At 42.6% G+C, this 14007-nt stretch overlaps 1 protein-coding gene across 1 annotated transcript in view; it reads left to right on the top strand.

Annotated features, from left to right (window-relative positions):
• Positions 1 to 7671, top strand: part of LPAR3 (lysophosphatidic acid receptor 3) — a 77454-nt gene extending 69783 nt beyond the window's left edge. Inside the window, exon 4 of the mRNA XM_072974079.1 lies at positions 5897 to 7671. Coding sequence (XP_072830180.1) covers positions 5897 to 6225 — 329 coding nt within the window. The 3' untranslated portion in view covers positions 6226 to 7671. The remainder of the gene's footprint in view (positions 1 to 5896) is intronic.
• Positions 7672 to 14007: the final 6336 nt, after the last annotated feature.

A 14007-nucleotide genomic window follows, 5' to 3' on the forward strand; every position in this document is an offset into this window, starting at 1 on the left:
CGGGCCTAGGTTCAAATTGTGAACCTTCTATTTATTGGCTTCTAAACCTGGGACAAACTCTCGAGCCATTCTGAAGTTCAAACTCATCATATAAGAGACTGGGAAAGTGAGAGCGGCAACCCACAGGGCTGTGAGCTTTAAACAATGGGTGTATGTGAAGCTCTCAGCACACTGCCTCGGCCCAGAGCTCTTGGGAAATGGTCGAGTGGAATCAAGCCAGCGATCTGCCCAGGGCCGTGTGGATGTTGTAGGCGGAAGGCGCCACAGGCGTTCAGAAGAAGGAGTGGTCACCGTGGGCTGGACGGACGGGACAGGTCCGGTGGAGGAGGCAGAATAGGAGCTAAGCTTAGCATGAAAACAGGCCTTAGATGAGGAGGCAGGAAGGCACGGCGGGGTGAGCCAGGGAGCCAGGCAAGGCCAGTGGAGGATGGTGTGTGCCTTGCCTGCAGACTGGCTTCGCTGCCGGTGCTTGTACACTTCACGGATGCCTGAGATATGCTCCAGCATTTTCCAAATAGAAGCTGAAGGTATTGAGCTAAAGGCGATTTTCTCATGGCAAAGAATTCTGCCCTCTTTCTCTTTTCCATGACTTTTTGCCAAGTCCCCATAGGTTGTAGGTTAAACTATTTTTGGATCAGCACAGAGAAACAGTTTTAAAACTGGCGATGCATCATAGTCACCCAGGGAACTTCTTAGCCCTGCAGATTTCCACATCCCACCCCAAGGAGTCTGCCCATTGGGTCTGATGTAGGACCAAGGGATCTGCGTTATTAAAAATCTCCTCTGGGAATTTGATGGCCAGCTTTGGGAACTGCTAGCTCAGAGAATTCTTCTTAATCAGTTTTTAGCCATACTGTGTGATGGGAACAGTACATTGTTTTCTGGGAAACCAACAAGTCGAATTTGAGTTTTATGGGGAGTTGAAACTCATAGTTTGTAGACTGTAGCAATTTTCTACTTGGAAAGAAGTTTAGAAGTCACTTAACTCTCTCTCTCTCTCATTTGGGAAGAATCCCTTCCCTTTGTTCATCTCAAAATGATGCAGGCAAAGGAAATTCCCTGGCCAGGGGAGGCTCTCTGTCTGCTGGACAATGAATTCCTCTCCTAAATAGTTTCATTTACTTACAAAGAAGTCTTACATCCAACTCTGCCTTTTTGTACTTTTCCATTTGTTTCAGGGTGACCTTCAAAGTAAGTTGTGCTTCCTTTTCTGTGTGATGGTCCTTCAGGTCTTTGGAGACGGTTAACACGATGTGTTTTTCCTTGACTTTTCTTCTCTAAGAGAAACATTCCTGATTTCTTCCACTGGTTCCCAGATAGACCCTTCAGATCTGCTCCTACTTGTTAATGCCCGATTTAGAACAATGATGACAACAACAAAAGTGATTTGGGTTTGTCATGGTGTCTCTTTGAAAGCCTCGCTTGTTCCCAGCTGTTGTGGTCTGAGCATTGAGTTTAAATACTCAAAAAATATTCATCTTAGTTTTTTCTTCTAGAATTTAATGGAAATTGATAAGGGAATGGCTGATATGTATTTCCCAGGACCTAGCATCTGCCCCCCTTTTAAGAACTGGGACAGTTGCCCGTGTGTATGTTTCTCCCACATTCTTCAAGAATTTTCCATGATGACAGATTCCCAAGGCCCAAACCGTTCCTGACATTTTCTTCCCCTTTTGAATGTTTTTGGTGATCTCATATCTGCTGCTGGTGACATACAGCAAAAAAAAAAAAAACAAAAAAAACAAAAAACAAAAAAAACCCCCAAAAAACCCCCAAAGAATGAACTGTTTAGATAAACTGTGTCTCCACTCTGAGATGTGCTTAGAAGGGAGAGCTTGGCCGCTGGTGGAGTCTCGGAGCTGCACGTTTCCCAGCATTACCTCTTGGGGTGCAGTCATCGCCTTCGACGGCCGGCTAAAGCTCCCGCTCTCCGGTTCAACAGCGCCCTGTGTTTGGGCTGTTCTATCTGTCAGAGACTTGCCTTTTGTTGTTCTTGGAAACAGTATAAAGAAAAGGTCAGCAGATTTTTGTTGTTCTTAACCTGACGGCCAGCCTATGTTCTGGTTGAAATTCTTTCTCCTTTTCTTTCCTCCTTCCCTCCCACCCTCCCTCTCTCTCTTCCTTCCCTCCCCAGAAAATCCTTCTGTTGGCAAACCAAAGAATGATATAGCTGTGACACATGCAGTTTCACAGTCAGATATGACAGTCTATGAACAGGACTTTAAAGGCCAGAAGTACCCTCCCCCGCCCCCCACCACTTACTTTAGGAATAAGATCCTTTGTGGCTCCCTGCTGAACAGCCTAGCATGTGAACAGGAGCACACGCTCTGGTGCCAGGCTGCCTGGGTTCAAATCCCGCTGCTTCCAACTTGTCAGCAGCATGGCTTTGAGATTACCAACTTCTCTGTGGTTCGGCTTCCTCAGGGTGTTTAAAATGAGGGTAGTATATGGATATAGTATGTGTGTATATACAGTAGTACCTATTTCCAAGGGTTGCTATGAAGATTAAATAGTTAATTCATATAAAATGCTTAGAACAGTGCCTGGTACATAATCATTGCTCAATGAGAAGCGTGTCAAGTGTTGAGTGAATGAATTATTTTATGCAATTCAATGCAAATGGAAAATGTATACAAATTACCACACTATGACAAACAGGGCATCAATTTGAAGATTCATTTAGAGTGTTTAGGTCCCCTGAGTAATCCAAACTAGCGTTTCATGCTGGGGGAAAAAGCTTTTATGATTAAGAAAACCCCATTTTAAAAACAGGCTTTAGGAAAACGTATTGGCAATTTATTTTTAGCCTTCTTTTTTTGATGTGCGTGTATGAAATAGATCATTCAAACAAAATTATATGAGATATATGTACAGTTTCAAGAATAACACTTAAAAGAATAAAAAGAAATTTTAAACACATGTGTACTTGCCAGCTGATTCAAGAGAACATTATCAGTGTCTTTGGACCCTCCCACGTGCCCTGTCCCAATGGCCCTCTCTCTCCTATTGAGGTAACCATATCATAAATTTCATGTTAACCATCTCGCTTTTCCTCGTGGTTTTATCACATATGGATGTACTGTTAGACATCAGATTATTTAGATTCACTTTTTTTAACTATACAGTTAACATTGATTTTTATTATTGGCATGTGGCTGACCCTTGAACAACAGAGTCTTGAACTGAGCAGGTCCACTTATGTGCAGATTTTTTTCAGTAAATACATACTACAGTGCTACACAATCTGATGTGAGGTTGACTGAGTCTGCAGAGGTGGAATCATAGGTACGAGGGCCGGCTATAAAGTTACACACAGATCTTCCTCTGAGCAGAGGTTGGCACCCCTAATCCTTGTGTTGCTGAAGGGTCAGCTGTATTTGAATTTATTTCCAGCATCATATTTTGTTCTTTACTCCACTTTCCTATGTTTCATTTTTCTCCCTCCTTATTTTTGTATTGAGATCTTTTTTTCTTCTTTCCTTTTGTTGCTTTCTTCCCCTTCCACTGGTTTGGAAGTTATATACACTATTAAATTTGGATGTGCATATTTAAGTATAAAGTTTATCAGTATTTTTCCCTTCTACCCATTAACACAAAAACCTTGGAACACTCCCACGGGGATTTCTTTGGAATTCTGCAATTGCACACAGAAAGGACTCTTGTCATCAAAGTTGGTAGCTTTTGATGTCTGCTTTGTTTAGTTCTTCCCTCTGGACCACGTAACAACCTTGTCTCAGGAATAGCAGAGGGAACACAAGTGTTACTGTTATGGGAAATACAGCCCACTGGAGCTGGATGGGGCCTTAAAGATGATCTAAACTGGTGTTTTTCAAACTTTTGACTAATCCTAAGAGTCAGAAATAATATTTTACTTTATAACCAATGCACACATACATACAGTATATAAAACTGAAACAAAAGTTTCATGAGACGATACTTCCCTTAGTCTGTTTCACAGACTCTGAGCTATTCCATTTCCATTTCCATTCTTTCATTATAAAAAAATACCTTTCCAAACTCATTAAATTGATTGCATACACACTAAGGTATCCTGGCCCACAATTTGAAAAACCCAGAATGTGCCTAAGGTCCTCAATTTACAGTTTAGGAAGCTGAAGTCCAGACCGATGACATGGATCTCCCAGAGCTGTACAGTCAGTGAAGAGTTAGGACCCAGAGATCTGATCTTTTACCTCCAAGTTCACTTCATTTTTTATATATGTTAGCCAAACCAAAAATGATACAGGATGTGGGGGGGAAGGAGCCATTGGAGAGCTTCAGTTATGAAATGGGGCATGACATGCCCCGAGCACTCCTGCAACCTACGTTTGGCAGACGTCTTTGACAAAGCATCTCACGATGACCACTGCTTCGTGACCCCAACACAGTGTCGGGTACCACTTTTCATTACCTCTGAGCCTCACAGCCACCCTGTACAGTTGGGATCATGATCCTTACTGAATAAGGGAATGAAGGCTCAGAGGGGAGCTCATAAGGTGAGCAGCGGGGCATAGCTGTCTGACCCCAGAGCTCACGGAGTTTCATGGCCTCACACTGCCTCTTTATAATTCTTGACTTACTTATTATTGTACCTCTCAGAAGGAAGATAAAACAAAAAGAGGAATACTGTTCAGGTTTGGCTCTAACCAGGAAGAGCAACTAGTTGGTGATACAGTTCACAGACTTGCTTATTCTGTCTCTGCCATTAGCACCTTGGCTCCCGGACAGCCTGGTCCTCCCCTTGTTCACTGTCTAGTACAGTCTTGGCGCATTGTAAGCTCACGGTGACTGTTTGCTGAATGGATAAGTAAGGGCATTTAGCAATGATAAGGACCCTGGGCCTGGACTTCGGGAGAAAAAAGCCACATCATAGGTTCCATAATGGCCAAGTGTGCAGCCTAGGGGAGAAGCTGCCTGGGTTTAAAATTTGATGTCCTTTACAAGCTATTTGATTGTAAGCAAGTTCTCTTGTGTCTCAGTTTCCTGAGAATGACAGTGATGCCTACTTCATAATGGGGTTCTATGAATTAATAAGGGAAAGCACCCACATGTTAGCTGTCATGGTTATCTGATGTTATGGTGACTACGTAAGGGACTGTTGAACCCGTGTCTCGTATTTTAGGAAAAACATATCAGAAAGTTTAGAAGTAAGCTAGCTACGATCTCAGAAGAGACTCCCCTTCATGTGCCATTGGTGCTAAAACTGTGCTACGTAAATAAATGTGCTATTCACAAGCATGTCTCTATCCCATCATGAAAGGGAAAGCTTTATTTCTGATGAAAAAATATCTCAGTCTAGAGCAGATTATTAAGAATATGTCAAAAAGAATACAGTGCTTAGTAAGCATCAGCATGGACTTACGAAGAATACAGTTTTTGAGCAGGTGACTTAGTTACAAGACTAGGAGCATCCCACAGACGCCATGTGCCTTATTTTCAGGAGAGCATGTGGAAAATCTGATTTAGAGAACAGCAGCGTGCAGGGTTAAGTGAGTGAGGCCTCCCCACACATGCCCTGGAATTGAGCTTCAGTCTTCTCACCTGCAAAATGTGGCCGATGACTGCAGCTGCCTGCTAGTGTGATTCAGAGAACGGACAGGGACAAGGTCCGTGTCGTGCTCAGTAAGAAAGAAGTAAGTGTCAGCCCCTAATCAGGGTAGCTGGGTAAGCCGACAAGAAGGTGAAATGGCACGTGGTTAACGGTCAGGGAGGTTCTCCGCTGTTTGCTTCCAACAAGCCCAGGTCTCCAGTGCTCAGAGGAAGGCTGGAAGTGGGCTTTGCAGTAGTCAAAGCCTTAAGGTCCCTTGGTGCCTCTGATCGAAGACTGGACGAGAAGAAACCTAAATAATTAGCCTGAGGTCTGAGCGCCTGTTGCTTCCTCTCTCTCTCCCTCCAGGGGCCTTCGTCGTGTGCTGGACCCCGGGCCTGGTGGTTCTGCTGCTGGACGGCCTGAACTGCACGCAGTGCAACGTGCAGCACGTGAAACGGTGGTTCCTGCTGCTGGCGCTGCTCAACTCGGTCATGAACCCCATCATCTACTCCTACAAGGACGAGGACATGTACAGCACCATGAAGAGGATGATCTGCTGCTTCTCTCAGGAGAAGCACCCGGAGAGGCGCCCCTCCCGCATCCCCTCCATGGTCCTCAGCCGGAGCGACACGGGCAGCCAGTACACGGAGGAGAACGCCAACCCGGGCACGGTCTGCAGCAAGAACGGCCCCTGAGCCGCGCCTGCTCCTCCGCCGGCCCCGCCCCGGTGGGAGGGGCACGTCAGGAATGGTTACTGTCCCCGGCAAAGCCCACGTACAGTGTTATTTGAGGCCTGAATGAATTATTGGAAAAAAAAATTTTAATTGTTTTACATAGTTTAAAAAGCACGGGCAGGAAAGAGAGGGCAGAATGCATTTAGAGAAAATGCACAGGAAGCGGGAAGGCAGACTGGATTCCCGCTGGGTGTCCTGGAACCCCTCGGAGCACCGCCGACCAGGCCGGGCCTTCTGGGCTCTGCCACCATCTCGTAGCCATTCTCTTTGTGTTCTCAAAGAATGTTGTCAAAGGGCTTAGGCCAAAATAAATTAAAATGTTACTTGAGCCACTTTATGTAGCTGTTTGGAAAGCCTATGTAGTTCTTTCTGCATGCATTCGAAATGTTTTTTTAAAAAATGCTTCCGCGGTGATGTTTTTCTCCTCAAACAAACCTTGGCCAGTAGCTCGGTGTACGGTAGGAATCTCAGAACAACAAATCAGCAAGGGCTCCAGAGTAAACTTGATTTTTAACTGAAAAATATTCTGAGGAAAAAGATTTCCTTTAAAAGTAATAACAAAAAGATAAGCGTAAAAAGCTCCTTTTGAAGCCAAACAAACAAACTTCGATGTGGTCTTCTCAGCGTGCATAGGTGAATAAATACACCTGCATATTTAAACATTTCAAATGTGTATTTGAAGACATCACGGACAGTGATGGTGAAATACATTCACCGGCCACCTAGACTTTGCAGTCTAGGACTACAGCTGCAGAAATGTTGTGCTCCAGAACAGCAAGACGTGATTGATTTGGAAACAAGCACACAGCAGGGTAAAAGGTGTTATTGACATGCAGGCTGAAGTTCTTGCATATATGATCAAACATGAGCCCAACTGGTCTTTCTGTTCAGTTCCCTCCATCCCACTGGTGGCTTGTCAGATTTAGTATATAGAATAATTTTCACATTTCATATTTTGCCCAAAGTTATTGGCATGCTTCCAGTACTTATTTTGTGAACTGAATTTTGATCTGGATTCTATTTAAATTTTTTCCCCTACAAAGGCGACATGAAAGGCAAGTCAGTAAGAAAAAAAACTGTATACACAGAGGCTACTAACCAGAGTTTTCTATGTAAAGCATTTAGAGTGTATTCTGATTTTAAAATAAGAATATCTTCAAAGCAGATATTATAGTATTTATGTAGTTTGCAAAAGAAGTTTACATTTTTTGCTATTGTGATGTAACATTTATGTGCAAGAACTACTTGTAATAAAAGGATTTGAGAAGTCATGCTTTTAGCTAAAATGGCCTAAAATAGAGAATATTGTGATTTGAAGGTATAGATTTCACAAACTGTGTAGTTAAGTGGGTCTATCTAAAGCTTATGTCAAAGCTATCTATAAAATAAAATAAAAAAGAGAATCTATTTTCTCTTGTTGAGATGCATTATTGTGTATTTTCTAAGTAAAAATAGTTTGTGGTAACTAAGGCACACATAGCTATTGCAGGAGAAAAATCAGATTTGCCATGAAGTACATACTCTCAGTGTTTTATGTGAGCATTTGGAATCTACAGCTGACCGAAGGGTGGAGAATTGAAATTGAATTCCAGTCCCTGAATAGCTACTAAGGGATCTTTAAAGGTTTTATTTTGAGGAAAGCACCATTTTTAGTACCCTGCAGCAGAGTGTCACAGTCAGAATGGTGTCTGGAGGGGATCCAAGAGTGGAAACTCAGGATGGAAATAGATAGCTTTTGTCTTTATGCACACACATATCTCAACACTGGTGCAAGAGTAAAGAAGTCATGTATATTTGGAGATGACAAGTACCAGCCAACACAGGACCCACCAGAACACAGCAAACCCACCTCTTAGTTGGAAAAAAACCAAAAAAAACAAAAAACAAAAACAAAGGAAGAATATGCCTTTTCAGATCCTAGGATCTCAAGTGTATCTGCAAGTCATCAAGATGACGGTTCTAAAAATTTAGGTCAGACCTTTTCAGAGCAGCCCTTGACTCAAAGCATGGGCTACTCCCTAATCAAACAAGATTTAATTTTTTTCTCAGATTTGTAGCGCTGCCCAAGGTGTTCTGCTTAATCTACATTGGTGGCAGAATTTGGTCCTTCATGAAGACTGCTTGGAAAGAAAGAATTTTTTGGAAATAAATAGAAATTTCTTGGTGAAATTTTTTAAAAGTAAGTGGTAGACTTGAGGCCCTAATGTGACTTCTAGAAGCCCTAAGCACTGAAATGATTAGGCCTCCACTTGTGTAATTCCAAATACAAACAACCCTAAGCTATAGAATAAGTGTATAAGCCTCCGACAAAGCTCTAATTTCCCTCACCATCAGCACTTTAATGTGTTTTATACATGTTAATAATCAAAATTTAGAAATTCCATTGCCCCTGGTTCACCAGCACCTGAGCTCACATTTGGATGGTGCAGGACAGGGTCAGCAGTAGCGGCACTGGGCAGTGGGGGGGACACGGGAGGCCAGGGGTGGGGTGGGGGGTTGGGCGTGCAACTCTGTCCATCTGCTGGTGCCGCCCCATAGAGACCGTAAGGCATGCCACGCACTGTGTTTGTAGACTAATTCCATGAGGTTGACAGTGTTTTGTTCTTATTAGCTCATTCATCCCCTAATCATTCAGGGAGTAGGGAGCAATAAGAATGGCCGTCTTTTAGTTGATTTACTGGGCATAATGAAGGCAGACTCCGTGAAGACACTCATGAAGGTGACTTATTGATAAACTGAAGCCTTGTTAGAACCAGGAGTGAAAATAACCACAGCGCTACTCTACACGGTGATGCATCTTAACTGCATCCTAAAAAGAATCTGGAACGCACAGAAGCAGATCTGACTTCTGGGTTGCTCACCAGTGAGTTACATTCCCTTGGCAAACCACTGAATGTGAGATTTAATTGGAAACCCCTAGGGCCCCCTCCAGCTTCACATATTTTCAGGTGTAAGAGCTGAGGTTAGAATCACTTAAAGACATGAAAAAAAAAAAACTTTAAAGGAAGCTGCATTCTGTGAGGGATGCTCTCCCAAACACGTCACATAATTTAAAATACTGTTAAGACCAGTCTTCACAGAGAAATAACATTAGGATGGGAGATGCTGTTGCTGTAGAATTTTATTTTAGGGTTTTTTTTTGGCCCTAATGCTGTATCTATTTTTATAGCATTCTCTCCAGTGCCTTTTAGAGTGTGCTGCCTCCTAAATTAACAGATGGTCAACTATCGATGGCGGTGGTTAAGGGTTCAGAGAATTTTATTGTATATAATTTCTGAACTAAAGGTTTATAGTGCAAGTGATAGTACAACCGTCACTAAAATCACGTGGGGATTCCGGTACAGGTGGATAAGAGGGTGGGTCATCACATTGCTCTATACGTACAATGCAACACCTCTGCATGCCGACCCATGAACATGGTTTGCACTTTACCAGGTCAACCAATTCTGGAATTTACAGTTCTTACCAGATTTTTATAGAATTGCAATTTCATACAACCAACTTTATAAAAAATTTTCTATATCAGCAACTTCAAGTTTACATAATTCAAATTTTCATAAACTGCATCTGTATTGTATTTGTTACTGAGATCAGTGCCTGCATATTCTATATTAGTCAGAAGGTTATACCGAAGAAAAAGGTGGGGGGCGGTGTCTGTCACAAGTCTATGTTACGTCCTTGTGCATATTAGAAAATGGTATCCCGTCCTCAAAGGACTTTATGTGCATCTGTTGGAAATCATCTAGTGTATTAATTTTGTTAGAACTTTACTACTTGTTAGAAAACTGTGCTAACACATGTGCATGTTCACAGTATGATTGGCACACACACAAATATAATAACAACCATTTTGAAGAAAGCACTAGATTGAAATTCAAGATATCTGGGTTCTGATTTCTGTTCTTTCCTAAACCATCTATGAACTTCTAGATAGGATTGCTGATGTCCTAAATAGACGGGCTTAAATGATCCTTAAGGACCTTTCAATTCCAAAATTCTGCCATGCTATACATCACCTCCCAGGTCTGAATCATGGAAAGAACCTAAGTCTTTGGATTCTTTGGCTTTTACTCCCTGCGTAGGGATTTCAAGTAAAGGGGGTCTGTTTTCATTTATTGTGTATTTCAGCGTACATAAGGATCAACTAGGGAGACTATTTAAAATCTATGCGGTTAAAGCAGTTGTGATACGTGTAACTGTAAGCCCATCATCAATACAGGGAGGAAAGAATTTCTGGAATAAAATGGAACTGCTCAGCGAGGTGGAGCGCCTCAGAGCCGTGACGGTCTGCTCATGTGAGCTGAAGTGAACTTGAATTCAAAGTGTGTGAGCCACAAGGCAAACGGAAATCCACACGTTTACTCTTAATTTAGCCAACGTATTTGAACATTTACACGGTGCTAGGGAACAAACAAGCAAAAAAGTCCTTGCCCTTAAGTGAATTAACAAAATCATAAACATATACACAAGTAATCTAAGGGAAATATCAAGTGAAAGGGATCTGAAAATACTGTTTGGACACGTATGGATGTAGCCATCCTCCAGACATCCCTCTGTATTATAATTCTTGGTATAGAATTCTCCAAGACCTAGGGGAAGAAAAAGAAGTCCCTTAAAGGGGTGACTTTGGGGGCTAAAATCAGTTGACAATTTATGCGTTGGGGATCTGTTACTGATCATCTAAACTAGACCTGTGTTTTTCTTAAGTGGACGCTTGACCACAGGTTTATATAAATTAGGAAATGTGATATTTCAGGCCGTCTTCAGTTAGAAAAACAGAAACAACTCTGGGTGCTTGAAGCAGGAAGGTATTTAAAATAGGCAATTAGGTGTTTATAAAATAGTGGGAAAGGCTGGAGGAGCAAAGGTGAGGGGAGCCCATCGTTTGCTCTCAGATTGGCTGCTAACCTTCGGGAAATTATTGCCATACAGGTCAGGGACTTCTGGAAGCTGCCTCCAGGGGCAGGTGACTTGTGGAGGGACACTCAGAGCCACTGCAGAATCTCACAACTGCTGCTGGAGGAAGAATATGGCTTCTCTTTCCCTCCTGCCCTCTCGTCTCTTGGACTTGGTACTGGCAGGATCTAAAATGGGATATTTGCTGGCTTGGTATTGTGGGAAATATGATTCTCAGACTCCCAACCTTTCAGATTCAGGGGAGAGCAGAGCAAGGACCAGCAGTACAGTTGACTGCCAACAGACAATACAACAGGGGGAAAAGAGAAAAGGAAGGGAAGGAAGTCTTCTTGGCTTTTGAGGTTTTTACCTTTCTGAGATATGGGTCCTATTAGTTTTTCTTGACTGTGGGTAGAAGATAACGGATTCTAGAATAAGGGATGAAGATGCTCTGGAAAACAAAGCGTTGGAACATGTAACTTATGGCTCCACATTATAGTATATGGCGCTTCTGGAGGCTGAATTGGTAAATCAGACAAAAAAGAGCATAAGAGCATAGTTTACTTGTTATTGGCTATTCCTTATCCAACCCTGTGATATCAAAGTTGAGATTAGAGCACAAGAAATAAAATGGGTGGTCATAGTTGACACACAACCATGGGAAATATAGTACTACTTAAATTAATCTGTCCTTTAGATTTCCAGATGGTGAGAAGAGAATCTTGAAACAATAATGAGTGACCCATGGTAGGTATAAAATGCAAGTGTGCAAAGTCATTTAAAAGTCAGAACTGAGTGTCCCATGGTCTTCAAAGATGCAGTGGATCAACCCCTTTCTAGAGCTGAAAGATAACAGATGTAAGTTTCAGAGGTTGTGGTTTATTTGGGAGAAAGTAACACTTAAGATTTTTCTTTTGATAGAAATAAGGGCCTGATTTATGCGTCCTTGTGCAGAAGTTGTAACGGAGGGGTTATCTGGATTTTACAATGAGGAAACTGAAGACCACAAGAATGAATGAGCAGTTAAATCAAGGCTCACACTTAGCTATCTAAATTCCTTTTTAGAGGTTCTTCTCTATTAAGAAAAAGTTTCCTGCTTACTGTATATAACTTCAAAGAGCCAGTGTTTACTAATCATAGGTTAGCCCTCTTAGGGATTGAGGATGTTTATCTCTTTGAGCAATTCAGCTTCTGAGAATGTATGCTAAAGAAATGATTCTAAATTACGAAAAGGTTTATTACACAAAGGTGATCAAAACAACATGACTTGAAACACCAGAAAAACTTCTAAACAATGTAAATATCCAAGCATGTGGCAGATGTAAAGCACTGTCGTCAAGCACGTGGACTTTGGAATCACATAGCCTACATTCAGATCTCAGCTGTTTCACTTACTAGCTGTGTGGCTTGGGGACATTCCTCTGTGATTTAGTTTCTCATCTATAAAATGTGGATCTGGAGTCTACCTCCCTCACAGGGTTGTTGTAGATTACATGAATTATACCTTCAGCACATAGAACAGTGTATTTATTGTGGTTGATGGACCTGTTACTCGGCAATTTTAAGTTTTGGGTACGGATAATCTAATAACATTGAAAAACGTGCATGATGTAGGATTTACCAATGGACTGGATATGGGCAAGAGAGGTTTCTTAAGACAATCTCAAGTGTTGTGATCCAAACTATTGCAAAAGTGGGATTTCTTTTTACTGAGCTGGAGAAGGTGGTCGGAGCAGTAGATTCCGGGATGAGCGGGAATCAGGAATTCAGTTTTAGTGAATTCAGTGATATTGCAGACACATGCCGGTGGGATGTTGAGAAGGCAGCTGGAGAAGCAAATCTGCTGTTTGGAGAGAGGTCCAGGCTGGAGATATTAATCTTGGAGTCACCAGTATATGAATGGTATTTAAAGCCAGGAGGCTGGGCTGAATCACACGGACAGTAAGTGTAAATGGAGATAGTAACAGATTCGAGAACTGACCCCTGGGCATTTGCAATGTAGCAGGTCAGGGAAACGAGGAGAGTGAGGAGGAGCAGCCAGTGGTGTCGAGAGGGAACCTGGAGTCAGTGGAGCCCCGGAAGTGATCAACTGAGTCAAATGCTACAACCTGAGTCTTGAGAATTGACTGTTACTTTACTTTTTGGGGGAGGGGGGAGGTAATTAGGTTTATTTATTTGATGGAGGTACTGGGGATTGAACCCAGGACCTTGTGCATGCTAAGCATACCCTCTACCACTGAGCTATACCCTCCCCACCCACCACCCCGTGAGATCTGACTGTTGATTTGGCCTTGGAGGTTTCTGGTGATCTTGATAAAGCTGTTTCAGTACAGTGGTGGTGAAAGCGTCACTGGAGGGGGTTCAAGAGAGATTGGGAGGAGAGGATAGAAGACACGTGAGGACTAGTTATTTTTAAATTAGTTTTTCTTTTCCTAAACAGGGACCAGCGAAATGGGGCCGTAGCTGGACGGGTACATAAGGTCAAGGGGGGGATTTATTTTAAATGGGAATTATGACAGCATATTAGTTGCTGATGGGAACGATCCAGTGATGAGGGGATAAGTGCTGATTCAGGAGAGTCATGGTGAGACTTGCTGGAAGGGATGGGCTCCAGGATGTAAGTGGCAAGTTTGGTCTTTGACAACAATGGGGACATTCCTTTCACAGTAAGAGGGGGAAGATGAGGTATGCGTGCATGGAGTTGGAAGGCCTCCTGATGGGGGTGTGTTCACTCTTTTCCTGTCTCATCAGTGAGTGAGTGCTTCAGATCCTTAGCAGAGAATAGTGATAAGGCAAGAGGAGTCGGAGGCTTGAGTGGAGGAGGGAGAAATGACCGTCCAAGGGAGC

The sequence above is a fragment of the Vicugna pacos genome, chromosome 13, assembly GCF_048564905.1.
Source record: "Vicugna pacos chromosome 13, VicPac4, whole genome shotgun sequence".
Taxonomy (NCBI): Eukaryota; Metazoa; Chordata; class Mammalia; order Artiodactyla; family Camelidae; genus Vicugna; species Vicugna pacos.